General features: G+C 36.1%; 1 protein-coding gene across 1 annotated transcript in view; it reads right to left on the bottom strand.

The window, feature by feature from the left end:
- The window catches only part of LOC113228848 (E3 ubiquitin-protein ligase UBR1), a 58067-nt gene that overhangs the window by 17858 nt on the left and 14037 nt on the right, over nucleotides 1-26172 (bottom strand). Inside the window, exons 2-12 of the mRNA XM_026462265.1 lie at nucleotides 15183-15331; nucleotides 14740-14904; nucleotides 10390-10544; nucleotides 9753-9898; nucleotides 9291-9387; nucleotides 7855-7997; nucleotides 5254-5367; nucleotides 4025-4263; nucleotides 2362-2540; nucleotides 1024-1221; nucleotides 53-239 (exon numbers count right to left, since the gene is read on the bottom strand). Coding sequence (XP_026318050.1) covers nucleotides 53-239; nucleotides 1024-1221; nucleotides 2362-2540; nucleotides 4025-4263; nucleotides 5254-5367; nucleotides 7855-7997; nucleotides 9291-9387; nucleotides 9753-9898; nucleotides 10390-10544; nucleotides 14740-14904; nucleotides 15183-15331 — 1772 coding nt within the window. The remainder of the gene's footprint in view (nucleotides 1-52; nucleotides 240-1023; nucleotides 1222-2361; nucleotides 2541-4024; nucleotides 4264-5253; nucleotides 5368-7854; nucleotides 7998-9290; nucleotides 9388-9752; nucleotides 9899-10389; nucleotides 10545-14739; nucleotides 14905-15182; nucleotides 15332-26172) is intronic.

Here is a 26172-nt window from a genome sequence, read left to right as displayed (position 1 = left end):
TTGAAGGGCAGGCAAGTCATAAAAGCTCGAGATATAGCTCAATAAGAATCACCTCTAACGACCCTCGGTTGATTAGTGTAGATGTCACTGTGCCTGCGCAGCGCCATGCGGTAAGCGGACGCAATCAGAGCACGCTCTGACGCGCACCACTCCAATGACAAAGTGATGCTGTGAGCTAATTTTACGTGGAGATTGAACGCAGACTCCCATTCAGGCTCGTATTCCATGTGTTGACCAACCTGAAACATTAAATAATAAAGGAAAATGCAATTTGATATGTCACTAAATGGTTACAAGTCTCAATTACATAGTGCAATATTGTACCAACATATGGCGCCCCAAAATATTTCACGAAATTTATAAATTGCAATGCCAATTTTTAAAGTTAAACGAGCGGCATCTGTTGAGCATGGCTGAAATTAAAAAACGAACAACACTATTGCGTCAAACCAAAACGCTGCAGGCCCCAGTCAGTTTTTTGTAATTTGTAGTGATGCAACGGAAGTGTCGTAACGGAAACGGAAACAAAACGGAGGCGGAAGATGATGCGGAAGCGGAAGTGTAAATATTATACAATCTCACACTTAACACTATATAAAACTGTTTAAAAACGCGTGCCCTGCCGCCAAGCAAATCGCGCTAATTCCTGATCTATCTCCAACGTTGTAAACTTCCGATAAATGTTCCGCTATTAAAGTTGCGGAAGCAGAAGCAGAGGTCTGTTTTATCACTAGTAATTTCATTACGAGAATTTTTTTACTTATAAAGGGTAAATAAATTTATTCCTTTTTTCAAATGAAATACCTTATTTTTGGAAATAAAATTATAATAGCTGGATGGAATCATTTCATGTCTAATGTGCTAAACAAATAAAACCTCCTCCATTTGTTTGGCACGGATAACTTCCGCCAAGCAAATTTTAGGCCTTAACAGAATAAGTGGGCCAAAATCAAGTACCACAAGCGGGTCACTTTAAACTTGTACTGTTTGGAGTAATAGATAGTTAATTAATTAAAACCTTACTTGTCTTATTACAGAGTCCATTCCCTGCATCATAACAAGCAGATTGAGCATCAGGGATAATCCGTGAAGGAACCCTTTACGCAGCTCGTCGTCGAATGTTGTTGGCACGGAACCGAGGAGATACTTCACGTCGTATAGAATGAATTGCGCGCGTTTGAACGCCATGTTTATATGGTTGCGCTCAAATTCCAGGCGACCCTAAAATAGAAATAATTTTTATATTTATTTCTAAACGCACTTTTGTTGCCTTATGTTTTATACAAAATCATCGGGCTGATCTTAGCGAACTAATAAACACACACATCAAAAATTACCCTACAAAAATGAAATAAAAATGTTTCTAAATTTATTAAATTATTTATTTATATATTGAAGTAATTGACCAAAAAGCCAATGGAGTTAAAAAATTATAATAAAAAAACTTGACTTTCAGTTATTGGCAAAAATGTGCTTGATCCCTAGACACTTTTGATAATTATATTTAAGGACTATTTTATTATTGATCGCGCTTAGGCTTCTCTGAACATCTCATAAAAAATACTAAGTATTTATTTGATTCGCAATTAGTACGTAAATATTTGACTCGCAAGAGAATAAAATACAAATTAATAATAATACATGTCCAATTATTGGGGTTTGTCTACCTGGGAAGCCAGTTCAGATCTCGGTTTATTTAATTTTTTTTATGTACAAATTGGTTTTAAGCATGTGTAGTTTAACGCGTTAAAAGCGAATGCTTTTGGTTCAAAAATGTGTTAAATGTTTTTATGTTATAAATTTTGTTAGCCTACGTTATTACAAATTTACTGTAATATTCGGTACTCTTTGTCTATAGCAGTTTTATTTTTTCTATATTTTTTAATATTGTACTGGCTGTTTGAATCAAATTAAATAAAAAAAAGTTATAGAGGACTAAGTAAGGATCACGTATAATTTCTCCTGGCATTATGTAATTTTCGATTTTTTCTAATTTCACCAATTTATATACATTCTTTCACATAGTACTTTTAAGTTAAGTATTTACAAATAGTAAATAGGAAAATTGCATCCATTTAAAATGTGGAGATAAAAAATTATATGGGTAAGACACGGTGATAACCCTACATTATTATGATCTTATAATATGCTTTCATACGATGTACCAAATGTGATGAACAGATCGTCTGTTTAAAGGTAAAACTACATAAGTGACATATTTTACAAAAAGTCTTTAATTTATATAGCTATGGTAAGAAAATCACTATCTTTCTGCACGTGAAGCTCAATAACAAAACAGCTATAAACTTAATAAGAGTTGTACTTTACAGAAAGTTGTTGAATTTATATAAAAATACTTACTCGATTGTTACACCGCCTATTGCATTCACTAACGAAAGTGTTAACCACAATGAATAACGCGTCGTGTTTCGCGATCAGATGATGAGCCAGTGTCGGCGTCGTGTACAGCTGCACGGAGAGTGACGAGATTGAGAACGAGTGGTCGTGGTCGTCACGGATGAAGTCTTTCAGAATTGAGCCTGGATATATAAATAATGTATAACATAACTGGGTACACTGGTTAATACAACACGATTTTCATTGGCTTAAGAAATTTTGATATGATTATGCTACTTCAAAAATATTTTCACTTCCATTTTGAAAAACGAAAGGCCTTATTCAGAGTGGCGGCGGGCGCGGGTGCGTGTAAATCAAATGTACGTAGACGCTCCTTGCGTTCACAGTGGCCGCGCGCGTCGGCGCCTGCCTCGAGACGGGCGCGGACGCGGGTGCATGCGGGCCGCGCCATTCCGCCCACCACAAAACTATTGGTTCGGTCCGCCCGTCCCTTTCACAGTGCTTGGTCTAGCGTCTGGCGTCTGTTTGCGATTTCGACGTGTGGATCTACCAGCTCGTAACCGCTTCGGCACTGTGAAAGGGAAGAGGCCAAGACCCGCGTGCCCGCACCCAACGCCGCGCCCGCGCCTGCACTCTGAATGAGCCCAAAGACTTTTTGACAGTCTATTTCGTATATGAAACGCGTGATTGTTTTGTCGGATGAAAATATGACGTCATGCAATTTTGCCAACAATGCATTTCGATGCTTTACAGTCTTAAACTCGTATCTTATAAAGAGTGATTATTCAGTAGATGGCAAAACTTGTCTATTTATTTTAAATTTCTTATCAAGATTGGTAATTTGGTTGCATTACTTTAAGAATAGGTAAAAGCCAGTGTGTGAATATGAAGGAATTGTGATGTGAAATCAGCCTGCAAAATTTGCATATACAATCCATTTTTTGCATTTCAATAACTTTATGCTTAAGATACGAGTTTGAGAAAGGAAGGCGACGATTTGCAGTTCGGTAACTTTCGAGATATTCCCCACCCAAAGTTTTTTCTTTGAGAAATGTTAATTACGCTGATTTTGCTTGATATATTATTTAATTATCAAAATTAACAATTACATTTATGGGTGCTACAGATGTTTTTGGCAATAAAACTGAATTAAAGTTAATGCCTGATATTTTCGGTATATTTTTGTGAATAAGTCGTTAGTGGACGAGTAATTATCCTATTATGGCGTTAATTCATATAGAATGCTTAAGAAAACTTCTCCGTCCAAGCTTCCAACTGATTTGTCTTTTGAAACAACTATACGAATGCGCAACTGTGCTTCGGAAAACAAAGTTTCTATTCAAACCTCGAATACAACTGCCTCCGTGGCCAAACAGTTACCATGCCGGACTGCCACGCAGAGGTCCCTGGTTCGATTCCCGGGCCGGGAGAAATATTTGTATGTCCTACATTTATTTTTTATTTATTTCTCTCGTGAGTTTGGATGTAATTTGCGATTGTCTATGTGTGTGTCCATGTCACCCGCGACACAGGGTTTCCCTAGCGCGGGGCTATATTGAGTGTGTGCGTTATTATTAAAATAAAAAGAACCTTTGTCGAATTAGTACTGTTCGACGAGGTAGTGAATTTGCACTTACATAGTCTCAATAGTAAATAATTCACTTACCATAATTCTTAGTGAATAATATTGCCATAGCTTTCTTGGTGGTGTAGTCCATCAAAGTGGTGGCAATGAGCAATCTATGCCAGGCGGTCCTGGCAGCTTTCCACATACGAAAGTCGTTCTGCATAACCCCACCGGCGACCCCACCGCTTGGCCCACTTGCGCCCCACGCGTCGTCACCGAGAGCCACTTGACTCACGGCTAATCGAAGGCTTGGTTCTTGACTTACGAAGTTTTGTAACCTGAATTTCAGGTTAACATTCGGATTATTTTATAGATTTTCAAGAGTTTCGTGGTTATTTACTAAATGTTTATCACTTATTATAGGTTTCTTGCCACGGTATGCTTTGACACGCTCCATAGTCACGGTTTGGATTAGGTGAACCGATCCGATATATCGGGAAAATAAAAATAAATTATATCGTGATAACAAATCCGTAATTATTGATTATAATTGCATTGTTTTAGTTTCTAATATTATGACGAAATTGGAACGTCGGTTTAAGGGTTAAAAGTGAGCATCTGTAGCCACACAGACAAAGTGGCCACTAGTGGATTCATGAATTGAGAGAAATTTCAATTCTTTTTGGTCTACCTATATCGTCCTACTCCAAGGCAACAGCTTCAATCTACAGTGTAGCTAACATCATACAATCATACCAATAATAAATTGTGTACTTTGGAAGTTGGAAAGAATCTTATTACATGTTGTTCATGAGTATCATGAGCAGTAGGTACAGCTATATCGGATAAATGACCTCAAACGTAATGTTTAAAAAGCCCATTAAAGCCTAAAACGTAGCTAAAATTTAGATCTCAAAAAATAGTTTCATTTCCAATGTGTAGCAATCGCAAAAGCCTAAGAACTCGATATATTATTATACTTTTGTTACTGTCAACTTCTATACGGCCTGTGTTTCCATAAATCTAAGATGCTTTTAATAAATATTAGCAAGAGCTCGGAATTGCATTACATTTGCGTGCCGTTCGCATAAAATCCACAAATACAACCACATTTTCTTCTGTAACCACAAAAACCACTACAAATGCAATTCCAAGCTCTCGCTAATATTACTATAATCGAAATTATAGCAAAGAGGAGTTACAACACTCAGATTAATCAGTTTAGACTAAAGAGTGTTAAGCAAAATTATATTTAATGCCTTTATAATGTACTAAATAAAATAAAAATTATTTATGAGACGTAAATACATATAAAAAAACGGACTCACCAGTTCAAAAGCTTCATAGCGAACGTTTGATGCGCGACGAGATGTGCGTGCATGACGAGCACCTTCAGCATAGGCCCGTGGCGCGACGTGAACCTTTCGAACATCGCCGTGCAGCTGAGTTTAACAATACATCGTCACCCCACCACCGTATGCTTTTCCGATATATTCTCTGCTTCTTGTTCGATGGGATAATGAAAGCGGGCGCAAATTACGGATCTAAAGACATTTTTCCTAGATGTTTTTATGTAAAGTTGACAACGCGACCTACAATGCCACCACTATGACACTAAGTAGATATCTGGAATAGCTCGCAACTTATTTCCAGAAACGGATTTACTGCACCGTAGTAAAACCATTCGTATCGTAGTCGATAATAGTATTTATAATGATTATTGTGATGTTTCCTAAATGTAAATTATATCGAAAATTCGAAACGTAATAAAAAGTATTTTTTAACGAAAGAAACTCCTCTCTTTATTCTATTTAGATGAAGATAAATAACCGTACATGGCACAATTCACGACTATTGTAAGAACATGAACGTGTTATTCTTAGCGAATAGCTCACTGACAACCTTGATGCCGTTCCGTCAATGTGTCAGACAATATGCGGGGTGCGATACGGAGGGGCGGAGAGAAACTATTGTCGTTACTTTTTTCTCTGCTTTGGTAAAAGGTCAGTTATCTGCTACATTTTTTTACATGGCACCATTAGAATTACTTTAAAATACAACTTCAACTTCCTAGGTCAGTAGTTTTGTCGGACGACGCAGTAAAACCATTTCCAGCAACCCGGAATTCGAAAAAGTAATTAAGTAATATTTGGTGGTTTTAACAACTCATGTCGCTTCTTGTAGCTATATCTAATACATGTATCAATATATATGACACACAATTTTTTGACCATTGGATATAATAATACACAATAGCTCAAAATCTTTCCGTTAGGACCGTTTTACATGCTCGCTTTTTAAGTGGGTTCCACGATTTTAATGCGATATAAAATTAGTGTTAAAAAAATTATAACCCCAACGCAATTACTTTGAAGTTGATAGTTATAGATAAATTACTTGTGTCAACTGGATTAACTCGCACAATGACAAAACGTGTTTTGTAGATAAACACTTTGATGATTACTACAAGGGTCATTATCCTTTCGAACAAAAAATGCAGCATGAATATAAGTGTTAAAAATAATGAATTATTATGTTACAACAATGTAAATAAATATAATAAGGTGGGGTTTACATACAACAAAACAAAAACAATGATTTAGACGTTTCATGCACTATTTCTGATCTAATATAAATTCCAATTCTGAGGAAAAATAATTATTTTCACGTACTGTGTTGTGACCATGGACGAATTACTCAAGGGGACGGTTAACCTGCTATTCTCGTATAAAGATCTCGCGCTTTATGCCGCTCTCGCACAAGTCGCGCAAGTAACTCTCAAAAAGGTCAATATTGCGACTTTTTTTATTACATCAAGAGACGGCGCGAACAAGTCGTGCGCCTGATGGAAGACTACACGCGTGTCCATGACAATTACAGTGCCACTCATAGCTTTAAATCACAAAGATCAAAGGGGCACTGCCACTGCGCCCGTCACCCTGAGACGTAAGTTGACAAGTCCCGTGTGCATGTAGTTTCACCAGCACCCTTACCCTTCAAAACCGGAATACAGTAATGCTGACATTACTACTTGGCGGCAGAAATACGTAATGTAGCAGTGGTGGACGTAGTTTATAGTAGAGTAGAGCTCCTCGTGAATGAGTTCGTCCCGAGAAGTACTGCCACTTTACCTATTTCTGCCGACAAGCAGTAATGTCATCATTACTGCGTTCCGGTTTGGTAGGATGAGGATGCTGGTGAAGTTACAGGCACATGAGACTTGTCAACATTATGTCTCAGAGTGACGGGCGCAGTGGCAGTTACCCTAAGATCTTTGCGAGTTAAAGCTCTGTGTGTCGCTTACGACCAGGCGCACAACTTGGTCGTCCCGTCACTTGGCATTATAAAAAAAATGGCCGTGGATATCAATTAATTTTTCTTTAATATGAAATACAAGAAGCCAGTATTTTTAGCGAACGTGCTGTCGGATCGCCTTTGGTACTCGTGGTGACATCTGGTGTACCAATAGGTACTAGATGCCAGACTACGCTGGCTAGTATCGAGATTAGCAGTCCTCTGGAGTCATCGGTCCATGGTTGTGATGTATATAAATAATTATTGTCAAAATTAAAAATTACGTCTGTTAGTGTTGCAAGGCACGAAAATAGAGACTGTTACAATCTAAACATTTCATAAAACGTCGTTAATTGTTCTTAGATACTTTTGAGTTAGTAGGAATTATTGTGGAATATAAGTAAGGAAAGATTAATGTGCTTTAGGCTACGGTCAAGCTAAAGGCCCGTTCACAGTCATGCATTTCCCTTGAGTAAACTTGCACAAGCCAAATACCCGTTTCTATATATTATTATGAGCGAGTGTGAACTTTTCGTTACATACGAAATTACGCAAATTTCCTCGTGGTGAAACTCGACCGAATAGTTTTTTTAATTGTTTTCTTAGCACGGAGTACGTATGAAATCGAGACTCACGACTCAATATCGTTCTTGAGCTTGTCGCACACTTGGAAAGAGCTGCACTTGACGAGCGCGCGACCCTCGCGGTCGATGAGGCTCACCAGCTCCACGGAGTCGCGATGGTTGCACTTCATTACGCGGGTCAGTGTCGATATGACCTGGTGAATTAGGAAATAAGGTTATTTGCCTGGGCCATAACATAATAGCCGCATATAATAGGGACGTATAATAGTATGCGCCGTGATCGTAATTAGAACATCGCCAGAACGAAGCGACACGCGACGCCGATGCTGCGGAATATAATGCCGCACGACAAACATCAACGAATCACCATATCTCATTGAACAGATTTATGGTAAGCATCCACAACAAACTAGTTTTTCAGTAATAGTAGGTTTAGTATTAATGACGCAGCTTAGTGGCCTAGTGGGCAGAAGCTAGTTTAGTAGCAGTATAGCCACGGAAGAAAAAAACAATGGAAGTGCCTTAAGCCTCGATTACTACCAGAACCAATGTCGCCAAAAGTCACACATTCTTAATTTGAAACACTACAAAATCTTGATACTGATTGGTCGTAGTTCCAAATTTAAAGAGAAATAACAAATTCTGGATTGTTAATATAATTTAAACTTTACCCTGAACGCATCGTTAAAAGTTCAATACCATCAATACTTATTCTTGCAAGTTACGACGTTTTGCTATTATATTGAAATTTCAATGAACGTGTTGCCATCTAGCAGTTAATTGCTGAACGACGACGAATTGGAGTTATTAATTTCGTTTCTTAAAAATAAAAGTATGAGCTTTACTTTCGTTTCTTGTAACAAAAAAAATATATCGACGATCAGGAAATTGAAAATTAATTAAAACAAGACTTTACGATGATATAAACTACCACCACGGGCAATATGTATGGTGCGGCTATCATTTTTGTACTCTAAAACAGCACATTAAGGCATTTTTCTAGGATTTTAGATAATTTGCACGAAAAAATGACACAATCATACCATACAAAGCGAAAATGGCGGACTGAGCTCAAATAGGTCTTTCGAGACCTAAAGTTGGCAGGCGTCGGCCGCTAACTAACCACTTCTACTGTATTTATTGTTCTGTGAGTATACCTCCTTGTGAAAGAGTTCGTCAAGGGAAGTATTTCCACCTTTACCTGCGTAATTAACATCTATAGGAATTAGTCACAATAAAAAAAAAATCATGTAAATGAACGCGTGAAGGGAAGCGACAAATATAGTTATTTCGCTGATAACTTTAATCAATCAATTTTTGATTCTCGCAGTATACGCTTGAGTCAACGATAATATTTTAAATTTTTAAACTAATTCTGTGGAAGCCTTAGGGATGATAGGAGATGTTTCACTGATTTGGTTGTGAATAAAAATGGATTATCATAATACACGGATAGATAATGAAGTGAGCAAGCTCAATAGCCATACCTGTTCAAATGTATGTGTTTCGTCGTTGTAAAGAACTGTACAGTAGAGATCTGGCTGGTCTAAAATCTGCAGAAGATCCCGTTCGGCATCTTTTAATCTGAAAAAAATGCATAATTTATATCGACTTTATGTTTATTACATAGTTAGTAGCAGTAGAGCTCCTTGTGAAAGAGTTCATCCAGTATAGTACTGCCACTTTGCCTATTTCTGCTGCCAAGCAGTAATTTCAGCATTACTGTGTTCCGATTTTGAAGGGTAAGAGTGCTGGTGAAATTACAGGCACATGGGACTTGTCAACTTATGTGTTAGACTGATAGGCACAATGGCAGTGCCCCTCAGACCTTTGCGATTTAAAGCTCCGAGTGGCACTGCAACTGTTATGGACAAGGCGTGTCGCTTACCAACAATTGCACGACTTGTTGGTCCCATAAAAAAAAGACTTGGAGCACTTAATTTCCTCACCTGAGATCATTGGGCACCCCGGGCGAATGGTCGACGTGCGTCAACAGTCTGAAGCCGTATGACAGACAGACGGACGCAACAATTTTCATGCGGTACACTACTTCAGGACTCACGTTCGCTTGTGCTTGTTCTTGATCCTGTGGTGCCTGGAAAATAAATGAAAATTCTATAATTTCTACTACGTTCCAGCGAAATCACAGGGATTTCCCCACAACCACAATTGCATTTGCGATTCTAAGGACATCTCATTAGGATTTATATTCGTCATCTACTTAAATTGTTTATTCAAGACAAATGGTACGATTTGTTTGCTTTGAAACTTGCTAGAACTACAATTATTATTATTGTTTTTTATTTATTAATATTATTATTTTAATGCAAGCTATTGTGTAAGTCAGGACAGAGCACTTCACTTAGCTTCATTTTTCTTATTTTTTTTTTTCTCTTTTTACTACGCTTCATATTGTACTTTTATTATTTTTGATGTGAATGATGTGTAATGAAAAATAGATTGTGGACAATTTAATAATTGGCGCTAGCTAGCTTTAACTAAGAATATTTATTGAACATCATCATATATTAAGCTGTTGTTGTTTAAAAAAAACTCCAGTCGGTGTTTGTTTTCAATAAAACTTACTGCGTGCAGTTCACAGAAAGGATCCCGTTTCCAAGCCTCGGTATCACCGCAATCGCAACAGCCGCCGCCGCCTGATTGGCCCATCTTGTACTTGTGGTGCCTGTGCGCAGACACCTTGAAGCACTCCACGCATAGTACGCATGTATTGTCCATTCCTGTAATTATTCATTGTTAATTATATCAATTCAAGCAACCATTAACGCTTTTAAGACAAGGTATAAATAAATAAATATGTAATATTATACAACAACACCTACGTTGCAAATCACTCAACCACGGAGTCCATCAAAAGATATGTTCTTAAGTTCTTCTTACTTTGATCGTGCCGCATACGGCATTGGCCAAAATTGGAACTGTCAGCCAAACCATTGTATTTTAATATCCCCTTTCGCTTACTTATAGACATGCTAGTTGCTGTGACGTCAGTTCATGTACGTGAAATGATACAATGTAACAATAAATACGACGTACTACTTCTCTTTTTTGGATTCACTAGTGATTCTTCAAATATGTTTCACGCGAGAGTCATACTGGTCCAATGACTTCACAAGCAGTTTATTTTTTAACCTCCGATACACAGGACTACATATATTCTTCATCACATTACAGTATGTACTAAAACTAAGTACTGACTAAAATTCATCATGACTTCTCCCTGAGCGAATGGATATGAATATTTATAACGAAACAGTTCATAGCATAATGAACTATATGTAGCTGTGTAACCTTCGAGATACGATAAGATAGCTGCGGGAAATCCCGGGACTGCGCGAGAATTCTCCGGAAGACGCACTGCTTGTTTTTTTAACTCGTATCTACATAGTGCGTTACGCAATGACGGAATTAAAACCAAATGCTATGGTTACACAAAAAAATTGATGGCCATTAGTTCGAGGCTTATGACAATGCTGCCTTCATCGTCATCCCACCTTTTTATTACCCTCTTTACTAGTTCCTGACTTACTTTTAAAATTCTAAATCATTCTGGAATCCTGTTTTCCTTCTTATGTTGTTGGTTCATTCCGTCATCACTCCCATCAAAATTCTCAAAACGAGAGGATGTGCTCATAAACCACCGTCATGTAAAATTCCAACTTCACAATATCTACATTTGTGTGTTTTACACGTGTTGTACGTGTTTTATACTATAAGGTTATGAGGTTTGCGAGTGAATCAACCGAATGACGATACAAACATTTATTGTAAGTAGTGCATTTATTGTACTTTTATATTATTTTATCGTTACAGCCTTTCATTTCTACCTTTATATCAGTGGACCGAGCTTTTCCTTTCGCTACGGCTAGGTTTACAGCCTTATACTCTCTTCCATTCGGTCATCACTCTCGTCATCCCCGTCACAAAAACGTCACACGGCGGCGGTACAACTAGTACGGAATAGAGGGGCGCAGTCGAGCAGGGAATGGGCGAGTGTCGGCAAACATTCGTGCGTGAAGGCGAATTGATAAGCGGAGCATACCTTGTCGTTTATTATGGTAGTTGTTCCCTACTTTAAATTCAAAGATCTTTTCAACAAAGTTTATTCTGTCATCCTTATTCCCTAAAACATTAACGATAAAACTGACTTAGATAATATTTCTACGTACTTTATCATAAGTGATCATTAATAATGTAAACAGCATATGATTTAAAGAACTTTTAGTAGCAATAGAGCTCCATGTGAAAAGGCCGTCCAGGGAAGTACTGCCACCTTACATATTTCTGCAGCCAAGCAGAAATGTTATCATTACTGCGTTCCGGTTATGAAGTGAGTGGCACTGCAACTGTTATGGACAGGCGTGTAGCTTACCATCAGGCGCACGACTTGTTCGTCCCGTCACATGATATTATAAAAAAAAAACTCAGGACGTTAAGTCCATGGCGGATCTGTACTCAGGTCCTCTTCCAATATCCCTGCTCTTCAAACGTAAAGTTTATTGAAAATTAACGGTATTGGGATTAAGTTTTAACGATTTCAGGTTATCAAATGATTGTATTGTTTGCGCAGAGATTTCACTGAATTCCTCATTTCCTTGGAGGTTCTGTTTATCTCTATTTATTTATTTTATTTATTTATTTTGGCACAGTTACAAGATACAAATTATACAATATACCTAAAACCATAACACTATAACAAAAACAAACAAATTTATATCTCAATAACAACCGCGCACAACATTAAAATAACATTTAAAATTTATATATGGCTATCCAAGTCTTATAAACAATGATATACTTTAAAAGAAAATATTTCACTCTGTGAGGTGTTCGCGTGTTACGGCACAGTCATGGTTCTTTATAATTTTTACGAATGTGTTAGTGCTCTGGTGGAATACATCGAGATCTTTAGATAAGACATTATACTGTCTGCATAGGCGTATAAGAGGACTATTATATGACACATAATTTGTAGTAGAGGGCACCGAAAACAAATGTTGCCTTCGGCTAGACCTATTAGTAGCCTTCAGTGAAACATGGCTTAAGATATCAGTATCTAATTTGGAATTTACTATTTTATGCAACATCACAAGATCAGCTACTCGCCGTCTCACGCAAAGCGAATCTAGTTGAAATCGGTTAAGCCTATCTTTATACGTTACTAATTTTTTACTTAATCCCATTTTTGAGGCAAGACTACGAACAAAACGTTCTGTATCGTCTCTATCCTGTTAATATGATTATCATAAATAGGCGACCATATTATGCTACAGTATTCTAATATACTTCTAACTAAACTTACATACAGAATAATTATACTCCGTGTTTGCTTAAAAGGTTTTGTAACTCGATATAGGAAGCCAATTGTCCGCTTTGCTCTTAAAATCATTGAATCGTAGTGTACTCTAAAGGACAGCTTCGAGTCAAACCAAACACCTAAATCACGAACCACATTTACACGTTCCAGCTGAACTCCCCGTATCATATACGACGACGGGATGTAATTCTCCTTTTTTGTAAATGTGATAAACTGGCATTTGGCTACGTTAAGGGACATATTGTTATCCGCACACCACCGAGTCAAAGTATCAATATCAGCCTGCAATGCGACACAATCATCAACAGAATGTATTCTACGATAAATTTTTATATCGTCCGCAAAGGCTAGGCATTCACACTTGAACTGACTTAGGAGGTCATTTATAAAAATCAGAAACAGTAAAGGGCCGAGGTTTGATCCTTGTGGCACGCCGGAATTTGCAATAAACGGAGCTGACTCAAAACCATAAACTGTTACCAGTTGAGTACGATTTTGCAGATATGAATGAAGCCACCTTAACAGCGAACCGTGAATGCCTAAGCGCTCGGCTTTAACACAAAGTATAGTATGGTCGACACGATCAAAAGCTTTGGCGAAATCAGTATAAACTGAATCCACCTGTCCCGATTGATTAAAGGCACAGGCTAAGTAATGCATGTAAGTTAAAAGATTAGTAGTCGTAGATCGGAATTTTACAAATACATGCTGTTGGGGACTAATAACAGTCTTCAGGTGTGAGTAAATGTGGTCATATACAAGGCTTTCAAAAATCTTAGCAAAGCAATTGAGAATACTTATAGGTCTATAATTAGAAATACACTTTTTGTCTCCTCCTTTATGTACGGGTACGATCTTAGTTAATTTCCACAAATCAGGAAAACAACCATTGCTCAAAGATTTATTGTATAGAATACCCAAGGGCTTAACCAAAACAACAGAATATCTTTTAACAAAAACCGGTGGTATCCCACAGGGCCAGCGCCTTTTCCAATATCAATTGACTCAAGAGCCGATTTAATAGACCTGTCCATGATGTGAACAGAAGACAATATCAAATTGTTATGTTCAGAGTTTGATATATAAGTAGATTGATTTGCACACCCATAGACAGAAGAAAAGAATTTCTCAAGTAAGTTTGCAATATCAGGACCAACTTCAGCAGAATGCTCCTGATAGTACATCTGTCTGGGAATGTCATTGGTTACTTTTTTCGCTTTTGTGTATCGCCAAAAAGCTTTAATGTCTGAAGCGATATTTTCCTCCAGCCGTGCTATATATAGGTCAAAACAATGGTCCAATGCATCCCTGCATCTTTTGCGTAGTAATGAAAAAACGTCGAAGTCACGTGGATTTCCATACTTCCTATGCTTATCATGATAACGATCCTTTTCCTTAAACATACCTATCAAACTAGTACTGAACCATGTTGGGTATTTGGACTTCCTGACTTTTCTTTTGGGTGTATTTTTTTTCAATTGTTTCCCAGATAACATTATAAAATTTTTATCTATCTTTAAAGTCAATGTCGCAAACCTGCTGTTTTCTTGTTAATCTCTTTCTCGATCACGTAGAATAATATAATCTACACCACTTACCACATTCCCTGCAGCTGTAAGCAGGCTCGCCTTGTTTGAAGACTCGTCCACAAAGCGTGGAGCGTCTTGGCGCCGCCGGCTGATTGGCGTCTGTCGCACCCCATACAAACTGCTCTAGTGGTTGCAAGAGTAACTTCGTCGCTAGCTCTTCGTCGAATGACCAATCTGAAATAATAAATACGTATCTTACAATTTATCAAAATAAAAATAACGAGCTTAATCAATTATGGTATTACTATTGCTACAGCAGCTAAATAACGAAATTACGTTCATGGTCATAGAAACCAATCATCCAAAACGAATCTTAAAAAAAATTCGGAAATTTTGTACATTTTTCACTATTTGTGCCAATAAGGTGATATCAAAAATTTGTACTATTGCCATCACTTCCTTATCTGTCATATCTCAATTCACGAAAAAACAACAGAACATTGTGCACTTACCTAAACAAGTCCTGTTGGGCTGCGGCGAATATATCCTCGGCACAGTGACCCTCCAATGGTCTTGAAAGTGAGCGGGTGAGAGCACACCTTCCGTCATTTTTGCGCGCCATAACTCCACAACTGCGTCTGCGCGTGCCGGGAGCGTGAACCTATCAAGGGACGGGCTGTCACTTTTGTCATCCATCTAATTTTTGGACTAAAGAATACTCATTCATGGAGTTAGTTAACGCAATTTATTATTCACAAATCTAGATAAAAGTACTGATTTATATATAATAGTTCTATAATCTATTATCACTTTTAAACTAATTACACTTATTTTTGGACAGTTTATTTGGTTGATTATGTTGAATTCATTGATAATTTTCAGTTTCGTACTAAAACACACTCATTCTTGGACTTTTATGATATTTATTATTGTTTATTGGACTAAAATGTTTATTGTTGCTTTGTTTATTTATTTTGTACAACTTACAGTACTTATAACAAAACGTGTAACTCATAGTCATATAAAGGTTGAGGCGATCACCGGTCAAAGTAAACTGCGGAATTTGGGCCGCAGAGCTTTGGGCGGTGACTGGCTTCAAATAGTAACTTATGTTATTCCTATACTAGTATTTTTTTTTGCACTGGTAATTGAAGGACGCTTATTTGCATTGGATATGTTTTATAATTGTTATATTAGATAACTTTATTAATCTCCTTTCACATCTACAATTTTTCTTATTCTTAATATAATAAGCTATTTATTAGACAACTACAGAAGAGTGTTGAATAGCGTTTCAGTGTATAAAGAACAACTTTGAATTTTATGTTTGTGTGCGAGCACAGTAGCGAGAGGTGTACCGTTTATTAAATTCACAATGACATGCTAATTTACAGTACAGTTGATGCTCTAAGGTACCTTTTCTTTAAAAAATATAAGGTTTAGTACTCCTGCATTCACATTTTGACAATGACATTTGGGTCATCCCAAACAAAAAAACGTAGCACCCCTTCATAAACTTCTTTTATATAAATTCAAAGTAACAACTGAGAGACCAGTAGATATAGTATTTATAGTAGTATGCTGTCTTCATTTGACAAATAATCGGTAGAAACAATGTTTAAATGACAACAATATCACGAGTTTGACAAATATTAGTACAAATAGTGAATTAAACGACAAAATTGTAAAAAGTTTGTCAGATTATAAGCAGAAATTGTGACTTGAAGTTCAAACAGGGGTTTAAATAGTAACTGCAACTGACGAGTTTGTCTAAAGACTGTCTATCGCATTACACAATGAGCCGGCAGAACTTCCAAGTGCAACCTTAGTCAAAGTAACGGGTGTAACATATGCTATAGAATTAATTACCCATTTCATAACATTTCTTTGTTTACATTTTACCTTAATCTAACCCCTTAACCGTCAATTTGGTTCTGAGTAAATCAGAGTGAAGAAAGGTGTTTAACAAACTTAACCTTTAACATGTGAGCCATAAAAATTCATGTTGGTCTTCGAAGTATGACGTTTCATTTTTCACGAATTTTTTTAAGCCAATTTGGTCCTTAATTACATAAATACGAATTTCAACCAAATAGCTTGCATTTCCTTACACTTTTCCGTTGAATTCGTAAGAAAGCTCTTAGAACCAAAAGGTCAGCTAAGGGCATCGATTGTACAAAGCAATAGTTAACTTTATAAACATTATCGTACTGTGCTAATTTTGAGCGCTATTATGTGTATAGAATAGACACTATGAATCTCAGTGATATTATATATAGACAAAATCCACTTTTATTAATTAAACCCATGGTTTATTTTGATGAAATAATCCATGTCAATAAAAATTTTACAAAAAAAACATGTAAAATAATCAATAATCCACAACGGAAACTATTCGATGCATCGTGACTACTGTTACGGATGAGTGTTGTAAGACGAATACATGGCAATATACTTTTGGTTATTTTTAAACAGCAGATTACTAACATCATAAACAACAACTTTTGCTCCGTGACTTTTGACAAAACATGATAAATTTACCAAAGATAATTTATTAAGACACTTTGTAGATCTATATTTGGTAGTAAAGGCGCATTTACACCAAGTACTCAGGCGACTTTCGGTGGACTATTTCGAGTGACAGTACTTCCCTGTAGGGCTTGCGCGACAGGGCGTGACTAGCGCGAGAGCGATATAAAGCGCGAAATCTCTATGCGAGAATAGCAGTATATAAAAAATGCCATAGGGCTACCAATAGATGTACAGATCTTTTGTATGTTTTTCCTTGGATGAACTCTTTCACTGGGAGCTCTACTGCTACTAAAAATACTTCACGAGTTTGTTATTATTATTAATATAAAGATTGAACACAAAGAAAATTTTTTTCGATCAGACTGGAGTGTCTGTTACCATGCCGGCCACCTCTCTTATCCAACTGTGGCCCCGGCATGGCAACAGACACTGGTTCGAGTCCAGCTATACCGCAGGAATTTTTCTTTGTATTCGATCTTTGTATCAATAATAAATAATAATAATAGTTGTTATTTTAATGATAAGAATGTCGTATTTAGAGATTAGTTATTTATTAAAAATAATCCCGTATCATTTTGTTGTGATTTCAAAATGCAGTCACTTGTAAAATTAATAACACAACATTACAGATTATCTGATTGCCTGATACTGTTCCAATTAACGTTTTATTATTTATAAACATCCTTCATCAATTGGCAACGATTGATTGACTATTACAATAATGTTAACAATTGACATTGGATAGATGTAATATCGTAGGCAAGCTTAAGACATTACTTCTTCTCAAGGGAATAAGCAGAGTACCTACATTTACTTTCACTTCACGTAAGTAATGCACATAGAGTGGATACTACCATAGTTACAATAAGAAGTATGTTAACTTCACACAAAGTAGCAGCGTGATTTGTATGTACGCTCGCCCGCTGGGCTCAGTGTAAGGACGCACACATTCGCATAACAATGAAAAGCGCGTGAGACGATCAGCACTAGCTTTATGCAACGCGAGAAATACTAATGTGTGAGTTCGTACACGGGACGTGGCGGGCGCGTACACTAATAAGTCACGCTGCAATTTTTGTATGAAGTTACCATACTATACTATGATACTATCATTCTCTGAAATCAAGAAATTACTATATTTTGTTCTATATTTTGAATGGTAACTAGCAATTCCTTTACTATGCTTACTTGCTTTACTTCTATATAGAAGAAAACTGTAATTTTAAACTAAACATGTAACGATGTTGAAAATTTCAAAACGTTTCGTTCCCTTTACAGGCCTATGACCACGGCTGACTGATCGTTGGTTTAAAAAAAAAAAAAATACGTTAATTAAATCCGAAAAAAGTAGTTTCATTTTCAATGTGCAACATTCGCGAAAACCTAAGTACTCGACATATATTCTAACAATTTTGTTCTTATTTTTAAGCATTGCGAGTTTTCAGTTGGAGGTATTACACACTCCATGTTTATTACTCAATATTACGAGTATCAATTATTATCTATGATAAACACAGAACAGAATATCAGCTTATTTGAGTATTCAAGGGCGCGCTGGGAGCCTGTAAATTATTTCGTGTTTGACGGGCGCGTGGGAGTATGTGACACATTTCGTGTTTTGACTTCAAATAATATCTGAAATGCCTATTTATTATTTAGTGCAATTTTTAAAATTAATTTTTGTCGCACAAAAGAGTTTATTCCCAGTAGTTCCATGTACTCAGTTACATGTGGAATACAATTGTTCCTAAAAAAACCTTAACATGTCATAATTATTCCCTTTAGTTCCATGTTATTTTAAACTGTTTTCACACCTGACTTTTCTTCATCGTCAGATTTTTAGAAGTTCAATAACCTCATTTCCAAGATGGACAAATATTTTAAAGAGTCTATAAATGCAGAACATGCGATAAGAGTTCTTATCGCATGTTCTGCATTTATAGACTGTTTTATTTTTACTTCTTCATTCATATAAAAACATTATCGACTCCGGGTTAAATATATTTTGTTTTGAAAATTTTGCGTCACGTTTACAAGTTTTTCTAACTGATAAACCTTCTAACTTAGTTTTTACACCTTGTCTACTGACTAGTAGAGTGCGATCGAAGGACTATTGTATTTATTGCAAAGCTACAGTCTTTATAAATTTATTAGCTAAAATGGATCCTAAAATTTTACATTCCAACTCGTCAATTGTGTCACTCAACTACGATACCTACCTACGATATAACTGTTTTAATATTACACTTAGTTCAGTTTTTTTATATAGAGATACTGATGACTAGAGAGTCAAAGAAAAGATTTTATAAAAAATAAATAAGAGTAAGGGAGCCATCACACTCAATATGACAAAGAATCGGATTAAGCCTGTATGAAAAAGCTTTATGTCCATAAAATGAAAGCGAAAAAACGTTGAGCATTTCATTAAGCGTAAGCGAAAACCAACGAGCAACGTCTCTTTCGCTTAAATTGCAAGGGGGAAAAAAAATATGTACCTCTTAGGAAGAACTTTTTCAAAACGGCTCGATGAAGTTGAACTTTTGACACGTGAGTCAGGCATTCTAACTTTACGAGCAAGTTCTTTATTCGCGTGGAAATTTGGCGAATATTTAGAAGTTGTCATTCACAAAATCACTGAGAAATATATACCATATAACGGATTCGGTATTATAATGACTATGTGTTCAAAATGGAAGGACTAGATCGCAAGACGACTTATTACTTGGTAGCAAAACGACTACTCAATGAAAAAGTGACGTAATCATAAAATTAAATTTGGAAATTGAAAATAAAAAATTAAAACAAAAGTAAAGGACGAAATGAAAGTAATATAATGTAAGACATACATAAGTGTTATGGAAAAATTCTTTGCATTAATTATTATTAGTATATTATAAAGGGTTTATAAGCTTATTACAAATATTCATTTGAAAGTTTATTAGTAAATAATATTAGGTTTCCAAAATTTTACTATGTAGGGGCGTCGGAGTTGATTGTGATTGGTCCGAACCGAACAAATGCATTGCAGGTTCGACTAGCAACATTGCCTTCAAAAGTCCCTACTTACGAAAAAATGGAAGGTGTTAAAAAGAAGGGAATTAGAAGACAACGTCATCATGTAAAAGAGAAATTTATGTATTAGTTTTTAACCGACTTCAAAAAAAGGAGAAGGTTTTCAATTCGCCAGTATTTTTTGTTGTTACGCGATAATTTGTGAACCTATTTTGGTGATTCTTTTTTTTATTGGAAAGAGGGTAGCTCAATATTGGCCCCATTTAAATTTGAAGAAAATATTCCACATAGGGGATGGTTGCGCGCACTTTCCGGTAATCGATTTCAATAAAACTTGGCAAATAGATGTAATTCCACAAACTTTTTAGGTCGGTTATTTTAGTAGTCTGCATTGAGATTATTCATCAAATGTTCGAGTTAGATCGGTAAAGGCATTTTGTTTGTAGGAATTTTAGTAAGCATCTTAGTTAAATATTATAATGTGACGGATGGATTGATTCTATAAATCAGTTTTATTAATGCGGCGTTTTATTGAAGAGTTTGGAGGAGTCAAAATTATAATATATCGTTTTTCTTATAAAATGTATGCCACCCTGGGTAGTGCACCTGAGTGAATTCCGTAGCTCTGACATTTATAATACAGAGCATTCCCTAGTTTTTTGAAATTTGTAGCATCTGAACCCGGGGTCGGTGTTAAGTCGAAATCCTGAATGAGCCTAAACCTGAACGCGCGATTGCATCGATGCCTCCGATCGTCGCCTATAAATCGCAAAAGTCGCCAAATGTAACCACTCTTATGTCGATTTCGCGCAAGTCATGCCCTATCGTGCCAACCCTAAAAATATAAGCAAACACTATTTTATCAGGACGGATCTATAAGCTGCGAAAGTCCTCACAAAGGCAAGAAAAATCCAACTTTAGCGACATTGCTACAGGCACTAAACAAGGATGGTGAAAATGTTTGGAAAACTGGCGAATATACTCAAAAACTCCCGAAGTACATATCAAAAACTGTTGGATAGCGTATATTTTAGAACAATTAGAAAACGAGACAATTACCTAGTACCAGACACTGCCTGGAAAAATTGAGGAAACGATTTTTTTGTTGTACCAAGTGATGGAACAAACAAGTCGTGCGGCTGGTGGTAAGCGACACGCCTGCCCGTAACAGTTGCAGTGCCACTCAGAGATTTAAATCGCAAAGATCTGAGGGAACTGCCACTGCGCCCGTCAGTCTGAAACATAAGTTGACAAGTCCCATTTGCATGTAATTTCACCAGCCCAAGATATTTCTTGTTAATAATTTTAAGTTTATTATAATTGCTTTTTAAGTAATAGATATCTAAAATTTCATAAATGTGATTATTCTGGAAAATATTTTATTTTCGTATTATAAGCATGCAACTTGCTCTAAATCGAACGGTTTCTGGATATGTAGTTCGGGAGATTTTCAATTATGTATGTAGAATCCTATAGTCTGTTCCAATCCATTTTGAACAAAAAGTAAACAAACCTGTTTGGTTAATATTCTAAAGCAATCACTCAACAAATCGAATAAGTAACACTGTCACGTATATTTCGAAGATTTCGACTTGATATATCATTTGAAGCAGGATTTAAATTGAAATTTTAAATACGCTTATATAGGTTATGTAAGGAAAACCGCTAGTATGATTCAATTGAATAAATAGATTTATTCAGTTAATTAATCGATTTGTAGTTGGCGTTACAATTGGCCACCACTAAACCGTCTATGGTCGGGTTAGTGGCTTGTTTGTTTACTTTTTGTTCAAAATGGATTGAAACGAAGTATACATTAAAATTATTTCTTAGGAATAGTGTTCGGAAACAAGCTCGTTAAGGGGGGGGCCTTAAAGCAACAAAATGTACCAACATCTATCGACAATCAATTCGGGTACAGACGATACAAATTTAATGTCATCTCGCGAGGTGCAACTGAACGCGGAACTAGATGCGACTCAAAATAATTATATTTGACGAGCAACCAATCCCGGAATCACACGATACTCGCATATGGGCTGATTCGGGTTCCATTGCTACTTTAAACCGACTCTAGATTGAGATGCTACGAACTTGTTTTCTGTAACTCGATTACCAATGATCTAGTATATAATATACAGGGCGTCTGACGACTATGGGACACGGAGTACTTGAAATATTGCAGATAGGATATTTTGCGTCACGGAGACTTTATTGCATTTTCTTCAATTGGCAATACCGCATTTAAACACTTAAAAGTTGCTTGTAGTCATCTGGAATTCGTACCGACCAAATGTGAAACATAAACATTCTCTATTTTTTATGATCGAAAGGGTCCGTTATAAGGACATTAATATATTAATTATTTTTAAGTGACAGCATCTTCAATTATAGAAACACCATGAAATTTTACATTTAAATTTAGGAAAAAATTGTGATTAGGTGAGTTAGATGGTGAGATCCCCAAACCTGACGCAAAAAATTTTTTTTTCTGGGGATACGCAATCATCTTATACACATATAAGATCATTGGGAATATGTGAACGGAACAATTTCACAATGTGGACATTTCAGACCTGTCGATATTTGTGGATATTGCTCACAGTGCCATACAACAATATTTGGACCGCATTCTACAATGGACAAAAGACAGGCTTATCTCACTGAACGCCACAAAGTGTACAGTTTTACACATAGGAAATAGTAATCCAAAACTGAAATATAGGTACTTTGGATAACGTACCTCTTCAGACTGTTAATGCACAAAAAGACCTTGGCGTTACATTACTGTAACCTTAACCCATAACCTTAAATGAGACGTACACATCATAACCATAACCAAAAGAGCTAATTCTATGATATACATGATTAGAAAAGCATTTCACAGTATTACCAAGGAGTTATTTATCCAAATATACAAAACCTATAAACATCCATGGCTGGAATATGCTTTTCAAATTTCGTGTCCCTATTTTAAAAAACAAATTCTTATGTTGAAGAAGGTTCAGAGGAGAGAAACAAATATGGTTCAGTCCTTAAAAAACAAATCTTACTAAGAACGCCTCCAAGAACTGAAATTGACTACTTTGGAACAACGAAGGAAACGAGGATATCTCATAGAGTTACAAGATACTCCATGGGCACTACGATATGAATAATTTCAAAACTAGACTTGATAAACATTTTGAAAACTAACAATATACAAGTGCAGTGATATACACGCACCAGCTAGAGCCCAGGTAGAGCTGCCAGTGTATTAATTAAATAATAATAATTAAGAAAACCTACAGGCAGCAATTTTATCAAAGTATTCAGAATTGTATACAAGAATTTGAATAAATTGCATAACTAAACAGCGTTCAAATAAAGATACGAAGACGCAACTTTCTAAAGCCTTTGAATGCAGTATACTTTCTTTGAAATAAATGCCCTGTCTACAATATTTAAGTGTCCCATAACCGTGGGATAACGCCAAACACGACATTTTCTTTTTAAATCAAACAGAGCAAGTTTCCCGAAAATTACTTTTCGTACTTAGTCACTTTATTATTGAGAGTGCAAAACAGGAACGCTTATTACAAAAGAGTAGCTCTATAAAGAATAACAATATCTTCTTAGTGCTTTTGCGTGGCGTTGAATATGGCCTATTTGAGACGAAATATCTGTCTATTGCAAGATAGTGATGAACCATGATAGTAAAAAGTAATCGATCACTGGCGAAGGGTAAAATATGACAGAAATCCCATCAACTAGCCTAAGAAATTTATTCTATAACTGAATAGTAGGTATAAAAATGGAGAATGTCTTGCAGCATTTGCTGCATAGCTTCCACGTCAGCTTACCTTCATCAAATATCCACCCTTCGCCAATGAAATCGACACAAATTGAGAAAGCTGAAATGATCCTTATTATTTTATGACTTTGATTTAAAAAAATTGGACGTTGTTTTATTCGAGTATTTTAGCTTGGTGAGGTTTTATTGGTTTTGTAGGTTATGTCAACTTTTCGCTTCTGGCTTAAGGATACACTCGTGGTACTAATACGCTAGTAAACAGAATACTGAGCGATGTTTTGGCATCACGCCACTTTGAATGGGTGAGGACTATTTATAAAAAAAAAAAACAAAACAAGAGATCAAGTGCATTTGAACTTTGGAAGATAAAACAATCCTTGTGTTTTTGGCCTTAGAGTTTCATTTTGCGAAGGTGACGAGAATAAATGAATCCGGAAATATTGATGCAACAAATAATTGTACGTAGTAAGACGATGAAAACTAACGCAAACGTATTAATTGCCCATAACAGCAGACGTTGCGCCGTTTTGCACTTGCGAGATATTTTAGTCGATGTCTTGTAAAAACAAAGACGCAAAATTTTACTTAGGCACTTAAAGGTACAGGCCCTGTACTCTCGTTCTTTTTATTACTGTCAAATAGTAATACTCGACCAATTTAAAGACGCATGATGTGAATGAAGCTTCATACTTGACAGTGTTTTATAATTTGGTCGAGAACGAGAGTAGACGTACGTAGGACACCTTTATAGAAAGCTTGAAAAAGACTACAGAAGTACACCGGTATATTAAATTACGTTCAGTATAAATCAGCTACAATCCTATTCTTATTATTAAACTGCCGGATTTCGTTTAGTACTATATGTATATAATATACACCAGCACGATTAGTGGAACGTTAGTGACATCCCCAAATTAATGTAATGTGTTTTCAATGTCTCCCTCTATGTGTGGCTTAGGGTCATATAGAATACGTAATGTCAAACTTGAATGCATTATTTTCATTATACTCACTAGTGGAACCAAGAGTCCAAAAGGGGTGGAACAATAACATCCATTTGCCAAGTTTTATTGAAATCGGTTAACGAAAAATGCGCGAAACCAGATTCATCCTCTACTTTGCCACCCTTACAGGTGGAATATTTTCTTTAAATTTACCAATACTGAGGTACCCTCTTTCTAACAAAAAAAAAAAATCCTCAACATCGGTTCACTAATGCCGGAGCAATCGCATAACATACATACAAACAAAATACAATCGAATTGAGAACCTTTTCCTTTTTTGGAGTCGGTTAATTATAATGTACACTTGGTTTAATTTATCATAGGAATAATATGGTCTGAGTCTCACTTCAAATATTACGTACATTTTGATGTACATTGCCTAAAAGGGGCCTAATCTGAAAATAAAAAAAATAATGATTTTTGCCGTTACCTAATTTGTTTTAATTTTATACTACCACAGGCATCTCGAAAACTTTCGAGGTCGATTTTGCGTTCTTATCAATTTCGTAATCTTTAGTCGAAAATGTTCTTTTTTTATTTATTAAATTTTGAGAGAGATGCCCTGAGAAGAATGAGCAAGAAACTCTAGGGGTTGCTCCTTGTAAATATACACTTGAACACATTTTAGTGTTACAATATTTAATTTATCTAAACATTTTAGATCGAGACTACCTGCAAGAGCTAAACGGGTCGTTTTGTCATCCAAGTATGCAGAAGCTGTATAGCCTTTTAGGTCCCTAGGTTTGAATTAAGTTACATTACTTTAAGGGTCGTATTCTAGAACTCTATTCAATACTCAAGTCAGGATTGCACTGGCAACACAAGCACTGGAAATACGACCCTAATGGCAGGGACTTGAGTATGATATCAAGTGCTTTAAACCATACTCAAATCCTAACTTGAGCATTGAGTAGAGTTCTAGAATACGACCCTATGTTACGTGATGCGAGATGTCTACTACTGTATACCGCAAGGGTGAGACTTCTCAAAAAACAAAAAAGCTATAATAATAAGAATTTTGGCAAGCCCACTTCCCGACTCATTACTTTTTACTATATCCGTACCAAAATCTAATATGGTACGTCTAGATAAGTATTATTTAATATAATAAGTATTATTTAATAACGAAAGTAAATTACATTAAGACTTATGATAAGCGGT

The sequence above is a fragment of the Hyposmocoma kahamanoa genome, unplaced genomic scaffold (assembly GCF_003589595.1).
Source record: "Hyposmocoma kahamanoa isolate Upper Pololo Valley unplaced genomic scaffold, ASM358959v1 244, whole genome shotgun sequence".
Classification (NCBI taxonomy): domain Eukaryota; kingdom Metazoa; phylum Arthropoda; class Insecta; order Lepidoptera; family Cosmopterigidae; genus Hyposmocoma; species Hyposmocoma kahamanoa.
Note: the sequence above shows the minus strand (reverse complement) of the source record. Positions and strands in the feature narration are given on the sequence as shown.